The following is an 18834-nucleotide window of genomic DNA, read 5'->3' as shown; positions in this document are numbered from 1 at the left end:
TCTTATGCTACGTTCACACCGGACGCGAATCGCGCGTCAAATTCGCGCCTGACGCGAAATCCGCAAAATCCGTTGGCGGCCATTGTTTTTATGTCGACCGAGCATTCATCAAGAGATTTACCGCTCTGTATTTACTCTGGAGAGCAGAACAGCGGCGTGGGGATCATCGTCGCCGTATATTTGTGTCCACCGGACCCTTCAGAGCCGAACCGTTTGGCGAGTTTCACCATTTGCTCGCTCCAGGAGCTGCGCTGGATGACGGCCGCTGTCAGCGGTACTTCCGCCTGTCACGCGCCCAGTTTGATGACGTGTTGTCCCGCATCTGAGCGAGGATCACCCTCGCCCTCATCCATCTAATCTAGCTGTCATTTATTTTTGTTTTAAAAATAAATAGAGCCAGCCTTCAAAAGTTATTAACCCGTCCTGTGATTTTTTTCTCTCTCTCACGTCCAGACACGAATTTATGCACATATGTTGATTGTCTTTACAACATAATACTATTTCTAGATATGGAATGAATAACATTCAATACAAAATGAACATGTCTCCTATATAGAAATAATGTTTTAAGTGATGAAACATTTGCTTTGTTGTGCATAATCCCACCATGCATTTAGTCATATTACCAAAATAATTTATTGAAGCAACCAGACACTTCACCACGTGAGCAAGCAGCTAGGCTCCTGATTGGTTAACGCGGCGCGAATTCACGCCAAAGTTCAGATTTTTCAACTCGGGCGGCAGACGCGAATTCGCGTCAAACGCGTGAATGCACAACGCTCAATTCGCGCGATTCGCGCCAACTTGACGCGCGAATGAGGCGTATTCGCGTCTTCCGCGCCGCGCTCCACGCCTCATTCGCGCCGCAGGAATTTTTCACGCGCGTAAAGCGTCTTTGCATTGACTTAACATTGAAATCATTCGCGCCTGACGCCCTATTCGCGTCCGGTGTGAACGTAGCATTAGACTCACTGACTTTCTTTAAACATTTTTTTCTACTTTTGTGGTTTATAAAGGAAAAGAAAGCTATAGCTGAAGATGACAACCCACTGGACCTGAGTATGATATCAGTTGAAGCCCCATCAAGTCACCGAGTTGACAGCTCCTTTGTGCCACTGAGCAGCACCTCTAGCTCCTCCAAGTCTGACATATCCTCGGCAGAAGGAGCCAAGAACTGGTCAGAAAATAAATGGATTGTCAACGAATCCAAGCTAATGCAGCTCTTCACAACATGCCACCAGTGTGGTGTTTTAATTGAAGAGGAATACAAGAAAGTGACCACTGCTGGGACACATATACACATCAAGTGGAGCTGTTTAAATGGACACTCAGGGGAATGGGAGTCATGTCCTCAACTGCGTGGAATGCCAGAAAACAATCTGCTGGTTGCCTCATCCATCCTGTTCACAGGTTCAACTTATACAGAAGTCTTAGATTGGGCTGAGCTACTGAATCTCCAAATTACAAAGAAGACAACATTTTACTCCCTGCAGTCTACTTACCTCATACCAGTGATTGAGTATGCTTACCAAGACCATCACAAAGAGATATTGAAAAAACTACAGACAATTGGTGGAGGGATTTCAATCTGTGGTGATGGTCGTTCTGATTCACCTGGATTTAGTGCCAAGTACACTACATACAGTTTCATGAGTTATGAAACAAAGGAAATCATCATGGTTGAGTTAGTTCAGGTAAAAACCCAGCAATGTATATACTGCTTGTACTCGCAGTGCATGTGTAAACATTTATACTGATTGTCATTATAAAGGTAACAGAGGCAACCAGTTCACCAGCCATGGAGATATTGGGATTTCGGAGATGTCTGGTGCGTTTGCTTCAGGCAGGAGTTGTAGTAGATACCATCACCACAGACCGCTCTCCTTCTATCAGGAAGCTTATGAGAGAGACCTACTCTGACATCCAGCATCAGTTTGACCCATGGCATGTTGCCAAAGGTAAGCTTTCTACTAATTGCAATCTGATGGCTTTGGGTTTTGCAGTTATGTATTATGTGTAGACTTACCATCAGTGGTTTTTGCTTGCTGACGGCCAACATTCTCGTTGTGGTCCATCACAGAGAGTAGAGTACGTGCCTTCATAGAGTTGTAGCTGAAGAGTTGCAATCAAAAAGGAGTTCTCAATCAACCGTCTTTACTCTATAACATTCTGATACAGACTGCTGAACTACCGAAGCCGGTTCACTCCGGTAACATCAAAACTCGTTTCCAAAATAAACATGAAATGTCATTACCGCATTTCCAATACTGACCACACGATGGCAGACTCTACTTATAATTACACAAACTATTACACTCCTTCCCTTTTAGCTTTTTCTTAACATAGCTTTTTTTATTATTATTATTATTTAACAATGATTAACAACTAAACTTTAATTTATTCAACCAAAAAAAATCTACTGCCCTGGACATTTTTTTTTAATTCTGCCAGTTAACGTTCATTAACGTATTAGCACAATACAGTGAAAAACTAAATAAACACTTGGCAGCTTAACCTTTACTGAAACACAATAGCATTTCCATACAACATACTGCAAGTTATAAATCCAGTTTCTTAGGTGGTACACGGACCCGCACTGGGTACCTCCGTTCCTCAGGTGAGCTTTTGCTTTCTGTGTGTGACACATCAACAAACTGTTCAGCTGGTTTAATGGGAACCGTAGGGGGCATTAGCTTCACTGGTGCACTGGAGACAACAGCTGGAAAAACACAGTCCTTGATGACTGGTGATTCATTCTCAACCACTGGTGAGGGCAACACTTTTTGAATTTGTTCACCCTTTTTTCGCCAAGGCAAGATGTGGTCAACATGCACTGTGCGTTGTCTCTGACCGTCCTGTACCATGTATGTGACAGCTCCCAGTCTTTTTAGCACTTTTGCCTGAATCCATTTTTCCACTCCTCCCCTGAAATTTCGGACACGGACAGCTTCCCCATCCTGAAAAACCCGAAGACAAGAACCACCACTGTCATGAAAACGTTTCTGTGTTGCTTGTTTCTCTTCAACCTGACTAGCAAGCTTGGGCTTAAGCAAACTGAAACGAGTCCGAATCTGCCGCTTCAGAAATAACTCAGCCGGAGTCCGACCAGTCACTGTGTGTGGTGTACTGCGGTACATGAGCAAAAAATTTGCAAGTCTATGGCTAAGTGGCAAAGAAGCCTTATTCTCTGCCTCCAACACATCCTTCGCCAGCGCACGCTTAAAAATCTGCACTGACCTCTCTGCGGCTCCATTTGTTGCAGGATGATATGCAGGTACAGCAGTGTGTTTGATACCATTTCCCTCCAGAAACTGTGTAAACTCCCTCGACACCAGCTGTGGACCATTATCTGATACCAGCTCTTCTGGCAGTCCATACGCAGAGAACAGACTTCGCAGCACTACAATGGTGTTCTGAGATGTGATGGAAGACATAGGAAAAACTTCTAACCACTTTGAATGGCTATCAACAACCACCAAAAAGTACTGTTTGTCCTTCTCTGCAAAATCAATGTGAATTCTCTGCCACACTCTTTCCGGCCACCTCCAGTGGTGCAGCGGTGCGACTGCTGGCATTTTCTGAACAGCTTGGCAGATAGAGCAACCCTTCACCAGCTCCTCAATTTCCCCATCACAGCCCGGCCACCACATGTAGCTGCGAGCGAGCGCTTTCATGCGGCAGATACCTGGGTGCACATGATGAAGGTCTTCCAGTAAGCGCTGTCGATAGCCTGGGGGTATGATGACTCGCTGGCCCCAAAGAATGCAACCTTGTTCAACGGACAACTCCTGCCTGCGTATGAAATATGGTCGCAGTGCTTCCTCTTGAACATAACTGGGCCACCCATTCATTGTGTAGCTCCACACTTTGTTCAGTGTAGGATCTTTAAAAGTAGCTCTCTCAATGTCCTTCGCACCCACTGGTAATTCTTCCATGTGTGAGAAGTAAAAAATACCTGCCTCTTCTCCTGTGTTGTCGAATGATGCGGTGGGTAGGCGAGACAGAGCATCAGCGTTTGCATGATCAGCTGATCTCCTGTACTCAATCTCATAACTGTATGCCATGAGGATGAGAGCCCAGCGTTGCATCCTTAATGCTGCCAACGTCGGAACTGCTGACTTTGGTCCAAGGATAGTTAACAGCGGTTTGTGATCTGTAATCAGTGTAAACTTCCTCCCATAGAGGTATTTATGGAATTTCTTGACACCAAAGATGATAGCCAGTGCCTCCTTTTCGATTTGGGCATATTTTCTCTCAGCCTCCGTTAACGTCCTGGATGCGAAAGCTATCGGCCGTTCCTCTCCATTGTTCATTATGTGAGAAATCACCGCCCCAACTCCATAAGGTGACGCATCACAGGCAATCCGGAGTGGCAATTGTGTGTTGTAATGCACCAGCACCTTACTTTGCTGTAATAGCTGCTTTGCATCTTCAAAGGCCTTAGCACACTCCGAAGTCCAAATCCACTTTGCCTCTTTTCTCAACAGGTTGTGTAGAGGGTGGAGTAAGGTGGAGGAATTTTGCAGGAAACGGCTGTAGTAGTTAAGAAGCCCTAAAAAGGACTTCAGTTCCGTGACATTTGTTGGCTCAGGCGCTTTGTTTATGGCTGTCACCTTTTCATCCGTGGGGTGCAAGCCATCCTGGTCAATGCGATGTCCCAGATACTCCACACTGCTCTGAAAAAACTGACATTTAGACAATTTCACATGAACACCGTGTTTTTCCAGACGTGTGAGCACTTCATCCAGTTTTCTCAAATGATTTTTCTCCGTTGCGGCAGTAATGAGAATATCATCCAGAAAACATGTCACATGGTCCAGCCCTTGTAAAATCTGGTCCATTACAGACTGAAAAATCGCAGGTGCACTGGAAACACCATAGCTGAGGCGATGAAATTTGTACAGGCCCTTATGGGTATTGATAGTCAGATACTTCTCTGATTCCTCATCTAGCATCAGCTGCTGGTACGCATGAGACAGGTCAAGCTTGCTGAATGATGTTCCTCCCGCTAAAGTAGCAAATAGATCTTCGGTGTTAGGCAGTGGATATATCTGCTCTTCTATACACCGATTAATACTGACCATGTAATAGCCACAAATCCTAATTGTCTTGTCCGCTTTTGGCACCGTTACAATAGGAGAGGCCCACTCACTCATTTCAGTCTTTGAAATCACGTCCATTTTCTCCAACCTGTCCAACTCCTTCTCCACTGCTTCCTTTAATGCATAGGAAACAGGGCGCGCTTTGCAAAAGATTGGTGTGGTGCCTGATTTTATGCGGATTTTGGCTTTAAAACCCTCTATGCAGCCTTGTTTCTCAGAGAACACTGCCTGGTGGCGCTGTAACACCTCGTTAACTCCTGGGGTCCACTCTGCCTGTGTGAACACCCTGTGCACTGTGAAAATCTGTTTCCAGTCCAGGTGTAGTTCCTTTAGCCAGTTCCTACCAATCAGAGCTGGTCTACTACCCTTCACTACAACAAGAGGTAAGGTAACTTTTTGTGTTTCATACTGCACGGGTATCTTGATGTATCCTCGAACTGCAATACTCTGGCCTGAATATGATTTCAGCTTCAACATGGGGGCTGGTTTTAACAGGAAATGATTCAGATTCGTCTGGTAGTAATCCTCCGATATCACTGACACAGCTGACCCTGTATCCAGCAGCATTGTTGTGCTCTTATCACCCAGTAAGACATCCACTGTGTACCCCTTTTCACAACTTGAGGTGGAATATAATGCATACACACCAAAAAGTTCAGCCTCTTCATCCCCTCTTGATGTATTTCCTTCAGCTTCCACAAAATGAGTTTGAGAGATGTTTTTTCCTTTTCTACATGCACGTGCTATGTGTCCAATTTTGGAGCAGGAATGACACTTTTCATTCTTGAATCTGCAGTCACGTGCTGAGTGTCTTCCACCACATCGGTAGCATGTCTGTGATGCCCCAAACATTCTGTTTTCTCCTTTTTGGCCCTTGCTTTGAGCTTTATTATCATTCTGTCGTCTAAACTGTCCTTTCCTCCCCTTTTCAGAAAAACCTGCACTTGACAAGGCATTTACCTGATGAGCCTGGCTGTGTCCAGAAAACTCCATTGATTTCTTTGACGCCAGCTCCATTGCTACTGCAATCTCACAAGCTTTCGGGAAAGTCAGATCCTTTTCAGACAGCAATCTGCGCTGCACTGCATCCGAGCGTAATCCACTCACGAAACGATCTCTCAGCGCGTCATCCAAATACTGTCCAAACATACAAGTAGCTGATAGCTGCTTCAAAGCTATCACATAATCAGAGACAGTTTCCCCCTCTTTCTGGTTACACTTTTGGAACCGAAAACGTTCCGCGATTACAATCGGTGCTGGCTTGTAATGTGTACTCAGTGCACTCACCAGATTGGAATACTCCATAGTACTCGGTACTGTCGGCGACACCAGATTTTTCAACAACTTGTAAGCATCCGCTCCAATCACCGAGAGAAAAACACACACCTTCTTTTCATCCTTGATTTCGTTTGCCAACATCCACTGTTCCAGACGTTCCAGATATGACTCAAAATCCTCCTTTGTGTCATTGTATTCATCCACGCGACCGACTGGTACAGCCATTTTTAGATTTTTTTTTAACAGCTAACTGCTAACAGTTTATCCACACGTGCCTGGTTCCTCCGTAAAAAAAAAAATCCTTTTACCACGACCAGTGTACGGTTCCTTTTACAGTGCAGTGACGCAGTGGCATTCGAATATCCTCGTCGCCATTTGTAATATCTTGGGGTTGAGACAATAATCAGACCAAAAAGGAGTTCTCAATCAACCGTCTTTACTCTATAACATTCTGATACAGACTGCTGAACTACCGAAGCCGGTTCACTCCGGTAACATCAAAACTCGTTTCCAAAATAAACATGAAATGTCATTACCGCATTTCCAATACTGACCACAAGATGGCAGACTCTACTTATTAATTACACAAACTATTACAATTGTGATTTTATTACTTAGGACTGAAGAAAAAGTTGACTGCGGCTGCTAAAAATAAGAAAAACAATGATCTGCTTCCTTGGATCAAGGCAATTAATAATCACTTTTGGTGGTGTTGTCAGTCATGTGGTGGTGATGCTGAGGTAAGTTGATGAGATGTGTTTATTTTATTCTGTACTAAGCAAAAAGCATTATTAGTTTTGTTGCCCTAAAACGCATATGCTTTGGCAGGAATTGAAACGTCGCTGGACGTCAATTCTGCATCACATTTGTGGCATCCATCGGTGGGAGGAAGATGGAGAGGAGAGAACTTGCTACCATCAAGAACTTACTGAAGATCAGCAGAGAAGAAAGAAATGGCTGCAAACAGACTCTGCTGCTTTCAATACACTGTCAGACCACGTACTCAACAAGAACCTGTTGAAAGACCTCAAACACATGACTCTCTTCAAACATACAGGTACTGTATGTATGGTGCTCACATTTAATCGATCATTTACACAAATTTGTTTTTAGATTAAAGATTATTTTTAGTGCTTTACCTAAAACAACATGCTGATATCCGTGCTTTAGAGAGTTGCATAGCTGCCATTGAAAGTTTTTACTGTGTAAATGTTTGTGATACAAACAATGAAGGCATAAAATAAATATCTAACGTCTTTTTACGAATTTTTAAAATATCAACATTTTGAGTTACATTCACAAGGTGCTATCCATCTGATAAAAACTGCAGGAGACCTTGAAGTTTACCACAGTGCAATGCTGAAGTACACTCCGAAGAGGCTACACTTCAGCTACAACTCTATGAAGGCACGTACTCTACTCTCTGTGATGGACCACAACGAGAATGTTGGCCGTCAGCAAGCAAAAACCACTGATGGTAAGTCTACACATAATACATAACTGCAAAACCCAAAGCCATCATTACTTGAATATGTTTCAAGTACATTGTAAATTTACTAGCCAATCCTTGGTATGTTTATATTGCTGTGTTTTACTATCTCAAGGAACTCCAAGATATGATTTGGTCTTTCCGAAACAAACAAAAAGATGGTTTGCCAGGAAAAGATACGAGACAACCACGCAGACATTCAGGAAGGATCTTGTGGAGCGGGTCCTGCAAAGGCGCCAGGATCCTCCCGTGAAGTTTGCAGATCCTAATTCTTATATCCAGCAACCAGACACCATATACAAAAACATAGCCGACACTCCAAGACCGGACAAAGATGAAATTATATCACGGCATGTCTCACGATTTTCAAATACAAGCAGAAAATAAAAGCCTAACTGTACCTTATTGTGGTGCAAAATACTGTGCCAGCATTTGTAAAAACACAATCATCACACTTCTTTATATTGATTTTATTGTAATTTAATTACTGACATTACATTACAACAAATTGTCTAAATCCACTCTTAGGTGTAATTGTTTATATTACAGTAAAATAAAAGAAAGCTAACATCAAAATCGTATTGTTTCATCTGTAACCCAATGTATGTGTTTGTATGTGTTTATATATATATATATATATATATATAAAGTATTTGATTAATTGAAAAGATGAGGTGCAGTAGCAAATGTTTTCTAGCTGCCTACTATAGTTATGTGTTCAGAACAATCGCAGAGCATCTTGTGCTTCCCTGAATCCAACATATTGCCCGGTGTCTGAAGGGTATTTATTTCGGATGCTGGTCACTACACAGGATGGAAGAACATGTCGGTTGCCTCTTCCCAGCTGTGTTCCTTTCAAACCCCACTCTAGAACAATTCTGTAAGCCACCAATCGGTACTGCCTAAAAAAAATTGAAAAAAATTAGCAAATAGCTAATTAGCTAGGGTAATAGCCCACATAAAAATAATGGTAAAAAAAAGTCTAATCAAAATAGGAAAATACAGTTCCCTTTCGAAGGGAACTCAACAATACGTCGAATGACGCAATGGGGAACGCCTCAGGCGTGACAGGTGTCTGAAATCAAATATCAACTCACAGTAATCAGGTTGACCGGCGACAGCCCGTGCATCATCAGCTTGAATGATGAGCGCGTCAATCTGGATGTATAAGAAGGGCGCCTTGAAACCGTGACAACATCTTTTCGTCTTCAGGGACTGTTTGTCTGTGTGATAGTATCAACGATTAAGCGCGCAGAGACGTGGAGAAACACTTTGCGCGAGTGTGTCGACTTGTGTCCAGATATTTGAGAACCGGAGGATTCACACGATCTGTGCGTGTTCTGCCTGAGAGAAGAGCATGTGCGGGAAGCTCTCGAGGGAGTTTTTTGCGCGAACTGAGAGTTTTCCTTTCAGAACTCTCTGCTCTCGTCTGACCCACTTCTCGAGGGAAGTGGGCGCGGCATCTGAACCCCGCGGTTCCGGTTCCCGCTCGGGCTGAGGCTCAGTGGCGGTTGAGCTCGTGGAGCTTTCAGATGGAGCTGGCAGATTATCGGGAGAGGGGCGTTAACCTCGCGGATGATCTACCAGCTGACGAGGGTGAGTTACAGATTAATGTTGAACATCTAAGAAAAGAGAAAATGAGCTCTCTCTCTCTTTGGTGAATCTGTAACTGTTCTCTTTGGGCAGGGCAGGAGTTGGCTGTAATATATATATATATATATATATATATATATATATAGAAAAGGATGTCAGTTTGGTTGAGACCGAACCATTTCAGCCCTCCTGCCCAGTGTACGCTGAGCTGGTTGACATTATGGGGCGCGCCACAGACAAGTTGCAGTGGAGGCGCGTCTGGGAGGAACCCGCTCATGATATTTTGGATGGCTGGTTCCTCCCCACACATAAGCCACCAGCTCGGTTGAGCCTTCCATTCCTTTCCGATCTCCACGCTGGGATCGAGAGGGTATGGAAGAATCCGTTCTCCTCACGTCTCTATCTGCATCAGCGGGCTAGTTTCGCTGCTGTGGAGGGAGTCGTGGAGCACGGATAAGTGTCGATGCCACCAGTGCACGAGACGTTGGCTAACTATCTCGTCTCTGGTTGGTCCTCTTCACTAAGAGCTCTGACCCTGTCATCCAAGCTGCTCAAGACATCTTCATGCTTGAATGACAGAGCGTACACGGCAGCAGGTCAGGCAGGTGCGGTTCTGCACGCCCTTGTGGTCCTCAGGCCTACCAGACTGATCTGCTGCGGGACTCCGGGCCACCAAGCAATCTGCTGTTCCGTCGGTGCTATGGTGGCCACGGAGAGACATCTGTGGGAGCTCCCACATGCTGTGGTCGCTGGGTTACAGGCTTCACCAGGCCTTCCTGGTTATGAGCTCCCACATACTGTGGTCGCCAGGTTAAAGGCCTCACCAGGCCTTCCTGGTTATGAGCTCCCACATGCTGTGGTCGCTGGGTTACAGGCTTCACCAGGCCTTCCTGGTTATGAGCTCCCACATACTGTGGTCGCCAGGTTAAAGGCCTCACCAAGCCTTCCTGGTTATGAGCTCCCACACATTGTGGTCGCCAGGTTACAGGCCTAACCAGGCCTTCCTGGTTATGAGCTCCCACATGCTGTGGTCGCTGGGTTACAGGCTTCACCAGGCCTTCCTGGTTATGAGCTCCCACATACTGTGGTCGCCAGGTTAAGGGCCTCACCAGGCCTTCCTGGTTATGAGCTCCCACACATTGTGGTCGCCAGGTTACAGGCCTCACCAGGCCTTCCTGGTTATGAGCTCCCACATGCTGTGGCCGCTGGGTTTCAGGCTTCACAAAGCCTTCCTGGTTATGAGCTCCCACATGCTGTGGCCGCTGGGTTTCAGGCGTCACCAGGCCTTCCTGGTTATGAGCTCCCACATACTGTGGTCACCAGGATACGAGCTCTCACATACTGTGGTCGCCAGGTAAAAGGCCTCACCAGGCCTTCCTGGTTATGAGCTCCCACATACTGTGGTCGCCAGGTTATAGGCCTCACCAGGCCTTCCTGGTGATGAGCTCCCACACATTGTGGTCGCTAGGTTACAGGCCTCAAAGGGGCCTTCCTGGTTATGAGTTCCCACATACTGTGGTAGTCAGTTTACAGGCCTCACCCAGCCTTCCTGAATGTGGGCTTCCACATGCTGCGGTAGCCAGACTACAGCCTCACCACCTTTCCTGAGCACTTTGCTCCCACTCTGTGGTCACCAGGCTTCAGGCTTCATTGGCCTTCCTGGTTGTGAGTTGTCACATGTCAGGTTGCAGGCTTCGCCAGGCCTTTCTGAATGTGAAACCCCCACTTTTCGTGGTCGCCAAGTTGTAGTGGTGAGTCTTCACATGTCAGCCTGCAGGCCTCAGCGGCCTTCCTGAATGTGAGCTCCCCATGCATTGGGACTATCGGTGTTAGGCCTTGTCAGGCCTTCCTGATTATGGGTTCCCACTTGTTGTGGCTGCCAGGTTACAGGCCTCAAGTTCGGCCTTCCTGAATTCAGAGTGAAGTACACATACCCATACTTCACCTATTATTGTGGTAAATCACATGACTGGTTGTCTTGTGTATTTTCTAAAATCCATTTCGTATGGTAAGGGTCACGCGCGGTATGCTTCGGTCCCTTCTTATGTGGCTCAGACCCCGGTCTTCCCTTGGGTCCCACTTTAAGAGGCGTCCTGTCACTTAAGTAGGCTACAGGGACGCCCTTCTCTGGCTAACTTCTGAAAGAAGTAGCTTCCACTTGGTGGAGTAAGCTCCCACAGGTTGTGGTCACCAGGCTGGGCCTCACTGACCTTCCTGAGTACGAGCTCCCACCCAATGTGGTCGCCAGGTTACAGGCCTTACCAGGCCTTCCTGGTCATGAGCTCCCACACACTGTGGTCGCCAGGTTACAGGCCTCAACAGTAGGGCTGAACGATTAATTGCATTTGCGATAAAATCGCGATATGATGAAACGCGATTTTCTAATCGCAAGAGCTGCGATTACATTGGTCACGTGACACGCGAGAGAAAAGCAGTCTGCAAGATAAAGCATCAGCTTGCCACGCTACGCGGTCTGGCGTTCAGAAAAGAACACAGTTTATTGTGTTATTTATTCTCTCCTCTCCTCAACAATCCTGGATCGATTCAGAGAATTTCAGAATCGAGTATGAGCTTAGTTTTTAAACACAGATGCGTGATGACGCTGCGCGTGCTTCAGAAACGAACCGTGTTCTGAATCTGCTTGCTTCTATTTTCTCTCTCTCTCTCGCTCTCTCTCTTCCTCACTCACACACACGACACCGCTCGAACCTTCCAAAACATAGTAACGTTATTTCATAAAGTTCGGGATTGAACCGAATTACAAGGACATTCGCGGGCTTCATTGAACAGGTTTTGCCGCTTTGCTTGATGTTATAAAGAGTAAATAAATATTACTCTTGCAGTGCGCGTTCTCTCCCGCGGGTATTTTCTTTACAAATGCTTCACAGAGGCATTATTTATGTCTTTTGGAATGCAGTTGGCTTATATATTAAAACCATGAAAATCACTGAGAAGGCTGCTTTCATTTTAAAATACTAACGCGTGCTTTGTGAAGAGCGCTCGTGCATGCGGCCGTGAGTGACTCATTGGTAAATGTACTTGCATGTCAAAATGCTTTTATGACGCGAAATTAATGTAAACACGGTCAGTTATATCTTAAACCAACAGGACAAACCACATTTACAATTTCAAAAGAGATATATGCATTAGTGTGAATGCAGCTTATCGTATCTAAACTGAGGGGGAATCACTCCAGCTCTTGAATGATGAACATTCAGACAGCCTACTTTTAAATACTGAGACCACTCTTTGTTTATTGCTTGTAATGTTTTTAGGGCCCAAACCCTGAAAGGGCGAAGGCCCTATTGTTTTCCTTAGGATTATTATTAGGGCCCAAGCCCTGAAAGGGCGAAGGCCCTATTGTTTTCCTTCCGATTATTATTTTTAGGGCCCAAGCCCTGAAAGGGCGAAGGCCCTATTGTTTTCCTTAGGATTATTCTTTTCTATTATTATTATTATTATTATTAGGGCCCAAGCCCTGAAAGGGCGAAGGCCCTATTGTTTTCCTTAGGATTATTATTATTATTATTATTATTATTATTTATACGACTATTCGGGCACTTTTGGGGCCCTTAACATGCTCAAAAACTCTTGAAACTTAGCACACGGGTCAGAACCCGCGGCCATCAGGGCCGGGCTGAAGATGGTACCCGGGCGTGGCAGGGGGACTAGACAGCGCCCCCTGGAACGGGGTCCGAAAACTTGGTCCATAAATCAAACACGCTTGCATGTAATAATATGAAACTCGGTGCACATATAGATCTCATCGTACATATATACCTCATACTATTACTTTTTACCCCAGCCCAACAGGAAGTCGGTTATTTAGGGTTGTTCATAAAACACTCGCAATGGAATTTGAAGTACTACTCCTAGAGAATTCAAACACACGGCACGAAACTCGGTCAGCATGAAGTCAAGGCATTGAGGATGAAAGTTTGCGAGGGGATTTTTGATATCTCGAACGGTTTGGCCATGGCGAGGAAACGAAATTATGGCGAGAAACGTGAAACAGGAAGTGTGTTATAACTTCAGCATACATTAACTGATCTTGATGAAACTTCAGCAGTGTGTTTGCTGTAAGAGGACGATCACATGGATGTGACTATTGTGAGTCAAAGTTATAGTGCCACCAACTGGTAGCAGGAAGTGTGTCACTTTCAAAATGCTTTGAACTCACCCTTTTATTTTTACCCGATGTGCTTCAAACTTAATCTGTATAATGTAAATACATAGCAGATGAAGACCTGTGAATGGATTCTTGATATCTTTGATACTGTTGCCGTGGCAACGCATCAAACTTTAAAATTCTTTTTTTTTATGATTTTGAGACTCTTAGCGGCTTTTGGGGCCCTTAACGGGTTTGAAAACTCTTGAAACTTTGCACACAGGTCAGATCCCACAGCCATCAGAGCCGGGCTGAAGATGGTACCTGGGTGTGGCAGGGGGGCTAGACAGCGCCCCCTGGAACGGGGTCCGAACACTTGGTCCATAAATCAAACACGCTTGCATGTAATAATATGAAACTCGGTACACATGTTGATCTCATCGTTTCATCTATACCTCGTGCTTTTACTTTTTACCCCAGCCCAACAGGAAGTCGGCTATTGAGGTTTGTTTGTAAAACGCTCGCAATGGAATGTGCAATACTCCTCCTAGAGAATTCAAACACACGGTACGAAACTCGGTCAGCATGAAGTCAAGGCATTGAGGATGAAAGTTTGCGAGGGGATTTTTGATATCTCGAACGGTTTGGCCGTGGCGAGGAAACAAAATTATGGCGAGAAACGTGAAACAGGAAGTGTGTTATAACTTCAGCATACATTAACTGATCTTGATGAAACTTCAGCAGTGTGTTCACTGTAAGAGGCTGATTACATGGATGTGACTATTGTGAGTCAAAGTTATAGCGCCACCAACTGGCAGCAGGAAGTGTGTCACTTTCAAAATGCTTTGATATCACCCTCTTATTTTTAACCGATTTGCTTCAAACTTCATCTGTATAATGTAAAAATACAGCAGATGTAGACCTGTGAATGGATTCTTGATATCTTTGATACTGTTGCTGTGGCAACAAACAAACTTTAACATTCTTTTTTGATACTTTTGGGACTCTTAGCATGCTTGAAATTGCTTGAAACAGATAGATACAGATAGCTCGACAGATACATCACATTTATTAGCCAGTAGGCATGTGCAACTTTGGCAAAAGATTAAAGTAATGTCAAAAAAGTAAACACTAAAAGCCTCATATCTTCTAAAAATGTAATTATACATCATTTGTTTCTAAATTAAATTATACAAATATTATAATTAAAGCAGTTTTTCCCTTTTTTCATTTAAGAATTATGTTTACGTTCAAAAACAGCCAGGTTGTAAAATTCAGAAGAAGAAAAAATAATCTGAGTCATACGTAGTGCTATACTGCCCTCTTGTGTTCAATATCAGTTAGGCCTATTGTGTATATTCCCACCGGTTAATCAACGTGTGACTCCGCTGGGACTCGGGAACTTTTAAATCGCTTACTTAAAACCGAAAGTCAAAATACAGATATCCGCACAAGACATTAATGTTGTGGAGTAGAGCAAGCATTTTAAATAAATTCCTATTAAGTAGGATTGAACTAAACAGAATGAACGTTCACTCTGTTCTGCTGGTTCCTCGCTGTTGGCGCGCACAGTTATTAATGCTTGTGCAGCCATGAGTTTTAGTTTAATTTTAAAATTAGCGCAATTTCGGGATTTGTATTATTTGAATTTATTTTTAAAAAACACAATGTTGAGTTTTATTGTAACACTGTTTAATCGCGCCCACGGTTATATTTTGTATATTATATATAATTATAATGTATTTCTGTATAAAATAATACTACAATAAAAAACACATTTGTGACCGACCTGATCCAGCAAAATTAGTCACAGTGACCCAAATTTAAAAATTGAGATTTTGATATTAATGGAAAGAGGACACTGTAAGCTTTCAAATGATACCTTGGTCATACCTTAAATGGTTGTAAAGATATACAGATTTGAATTCTGGTCGTCTGCCCTTTTTTTCCAATTGAAAACCTAAGAAAATCGCTTTTAAAGTTTTTTTGCCCGCTTTTTTTTTAATTTATTTTTTTTTTTATATCTTTCAAAATCCATAGCATTTTAAGGGATAAACTATTTATTTTATATAGCTTAATTTGACCAAATAGATTAACATATATAAATGCAATTTAACGAGGCTGAAACTCAACTTATTTTTAATTTTTTTGAAATAAATAATTAAAAGTCACTTTTACAAAAATGTTCTAAAATCAGAAAGATTGAAGAGGAGTCAGAGAGAAATTCAGTTTTCATACGGATTAGCCCACATAAGCAGAGAGCAGTCTGTTTTCTTTCATTTTGAATGGTTGTCTTTAAAAGTAGACATTTCAATATATATGTCTGTGAGGATACCTTATACGCTGACTTTCGGTTCATGAGACAAGCTTCAGTTCACGTGCCGCGCGTCTCCGCGTCGTGATTAGGCCTAGCCTATTGTCTGCAATTTATTTCTTATTATTAAATCCTAGTAATTGGTTGATGAAACATTGATTTAAATTAAGATAATTATTTTAAAACGAAATTTACTTTAAAGAAAGGCTTTGTGCTTGCATGTTTAAGCTATGTGAAAGTTTTAGTGCCGCTTCCAGAGAACGGTCACGTTCGGATTGTTTTTCCTCATAAATGCGAACACGGAAAATAAAATAAAGATTTTATGTTCTGGAGAGAGTCAACCCTTCTTCATCCGGTGAGTATTACTTTTGGTTTGTGCAGTGTGGTTCACATAGGCCAATTTATTAAAATATTTAATTATCTGGGAATTGGATCTCCTCCATAATGCTGAAATTGCCCAATTTAAAAAAAATTAGTAATAATTTAAGTTTTGTGGTGTAAGTCTACGTATTTTATAATGTTAACTTCAAATAATACTAATAGTAATTTAAAGATGTTGTAGCATTGGGTCTGGACGTGAAGGATAACTTCGGGAGTTGAAGGGACGTGTCGGTGTCGTTATTCTGTCCTCTCACACCGCGACACAGGTTCGTGGATCTGAGTGTCGCGATCGTTACAGCCTTAATAGGCTATATTCTTCTTGCAGATAAATATACTCACGCAGTTTAGGTTAGAAGCCTCCAGTGAGTTCAACGTTTCAGGGGATACCCGGGAAATGCTCAGAGGTGACGAGGGGAGTTGAGAAGAGCAATGTTTATTTCAGCGAATTTAAAGCTTTGACAACTTTAATCGTTATTTAAATACCTTTACTCAATTATCTCGACTACGAAACCCTGTGAGATTATTTTTGAATGTCTGTTCTTTGAAATTAGCAAAAATATATATATATATATTTTTTGTTATTTCATGGTTTTTCCACATAATCGGCCCATATCTTAAAATGGAAGGTTGCAACTTCCGACTCATTTCGCCAGAGCGGGTCACATTTGATTTTTATTTTTTAAACAATGTAATGTGTAACCTAAAAATAAACAGATTATTTGATAAATGGTATATTTAAATCTGCATATTGTAGCCTAATATCTGCAGGGCAGCCTAGTCTTAATAAATGTATGCTTCATTTTTCATTAGTAAATTTGATCAATAAATTCAATAATTTTGAATAATAAGACACTATAGGGCTGTTACCCTAGGTAAGGCTGATCAAATTAAATCGGTTACACAATAATGTTACGAGATTGGTTTAACAGGAGTCAATTAAAAATCGCTGTAAAGAACGATACTTTTAAACATAACCCTAAATCACCATAAGGTGTCACCAGATGACCGTCTTAATGAACGAGTCATGGATTCAAAATGCTGAATCATTCAGTAATGAGAAAACACATTGCTTTGAGATGCGCGATGGGTCGCTGTGATCTTTGTTTAACTATTTTCTCTGCTGAAACAGAAAAAAGTCAATATTGCATCTAAAAAGTCAATATTGCATCTAAAATGTAAGTGACTTGACTTGTGTGTGTGACTATGTTTGTTGTGATAAGAGTTGCACCCTTGTTAAAGTTTAAGGCCTTGTGTTTTTGGATATATATATATCTTTCTTTCTTTTTTTTTTCTTTTTTTACAAAATATGCATATAACCCATATATTTTAGATTTATTATTTGCTTTAAATTAAATTAAGATTGTATTTTTGGTAATTGAACCTGAATGAATTTAAAAATGAATGTGCTATATTTCAGATCATATATTTGTTTTTCTTAAAATTTGAACTAACTTTATTCTCAGCTGAATTATAAATATTTTATTTCTGTATGAATTAAAAACACATTTGATTTTTCTTTTTTAATCAATGTAGAATGTGTAACTGAAATATAAACAGATTAGGGCTCTGTTCGAGGACAAGTAACTAAAACCAATGCGACATGATGAATGTTTGTTTCCCAAACCATCTCAGAGTAACAGCTTACTTTTCTTTCTTACTATATTCTTTCTTACTATAAACTGTGCTGTAGAGCTTGCATCAGTCAAAGCAGGGTTACATTTTGCATGTCGTGCACAATAAACCTAAAGGCACCAGGGTGGCGGTGCCACCGGCTTCATATATATATGTATATATACAGTATATATATATATATATATAGCTGTGATCCGCGATGAAGGGCCAAAGCCAGTGGCATGGCCACCCTGGTGCTTTTAGGTAACTAAGGAACCGGGGTTGCGGTGCCACCGGCTTGGGCCCTTCATCGCTGCTCGCAGCTATATTTAGGGCCCAAGCCCTGAAGGGGCGAAGGCCCTATTGTTTTCCTTGGGATTATTAGGGCCCAAGCCCTGAAAGGGCGAAGGCCCTATTGTTTTCCTTCCGATTATTTTTTTTTTTTCTTTTATTTTTCTAACGACTATTCGGGCACTTTTGGGGCCCTTAACATGCTCGAAAACTCTTGAAACTTTGCACACGGGTCAGAACCCGCGGCCATCAGAGCCGGGCTGAAGCTGGTACCTGGGCGTGGCAGGGCGGCTCGTCAGCGCCCCCTGGAACGGGGTCCGAACACTTGGTCCATAACTCAAACACGCTTGTATGTAATAATATGAAACTCGGTACACATGTTGCTCTCATCGTTTCATCTATACCTCGCGCTCTTACTTTTTACCCCAGCCCAACAGGAAGTCGGCTATTGAGGTTTGTTTGTAAAACACTCGCAATGGAATGTTAAATACTCCTCCTAGAGCTTTGATCCAAGTTCGACGAAACTCAGTCAGCGTGAAGTCAAGACATTGAGGATGAAAGTTTGCGAGGGGATTTTTGATATCTCGAACGGTTTGTCCGTGGCGAGGAAACGAAACTATGGCGAGAAACGTGAAACAGGAAGTGTGTTATAACTTCAGCATACATT

The 18834-nt window shown here is 42.7% G+C and overlaps 3 protein-coding genes across 3 annotated transcripts in view; 1 reads left to right on the top strand and 2 right to left on the bottom strand.

The window, feature by feature from the left end:
• Window positions 1-18834, bottom strand: part of LOC120488318 (NACHT, LRR and PYD domains-containing protein 3-like) — a 239598-nt gene that overhangs the window by 26698 nt on the left and 194066 nt on the right. The gene's annotated exons all lie outside the window — the stretch shown is intronic.
• On the top strand, window positions 1062-8256 carry LOC148997188 (uncharacterized). The gene is made up of 6 exons (XM_089132861.1): window positions 1062-1694; window positions 1772-1958; window positions 6999-7120; window positions 7209-7437; window positions 7711-7857; window positions 7985-8256. The coding sequence occupies exons 1-6, from the start codon at window positions 1062-1064 to the stop codon at window positions 8254-8256; spliced, it is 1590 nt and encodes a 529-aa protein (XP_088988987.1).
• LOC148997187 (uncharacterized) overlaps window positions 8588-18834 on the bottom strand; it is an 87635-nt gene continuing 77388 nt past the window's right edge. Inside the window, exon 2 of the mRNA XM_089122043.1 lies at window positions 8588-8771. Coding sequence (XP_088978169.1) covers window positions 8588-8771 — 184 coding nt within the window. The remainder of the gene's footprint in view (window positions 8772-18834) is intronic.

The sequence above is a fragment of the Pimephales promelas genome, chromosome 2, assembly GCF_988280905.1.
Source record: "Pimephales promelas chromosome 2, fPimPro1.hap1.1, whole genome shotgun sequence".
In the NCBI taxonomy this organism is placed as follows: Eukaryota; Metazoa; Chordata; class Actinopteri; order Cypriniformes; family Leuciscidae; genus Pimephales; species Pimephales promelas.
Note: the sequence above shows the minus strand (reverse complement) of the source record. Positions and strands in the feature narration are given on the sequence as shown.

Bases quoted from the DNA above. Each gene is read 5' to 3' on its own strand.
- LOC148997188 (XM_089132861.1), top strand. From the start codon at position 1,062: ATGATATCAGTTGAAGCCCCATCAAGTCACCGAGTTGACAGCTCCTTT. The intron at 7,121-7,208 runs GTAAGTTGATGA...ATGCTTTGGCAG, and splicing joins CATGTGGTGGTGATGCTGAG to GAATTGAAACGTCGCTGGAC. The intron at 7,438-7,710 runs GTACTGTATGTA...TAAAAACTGCAG, and splicing joins GACTCTCTTCAAACATACAG to GAGACCTTGAAGTTTACCAC.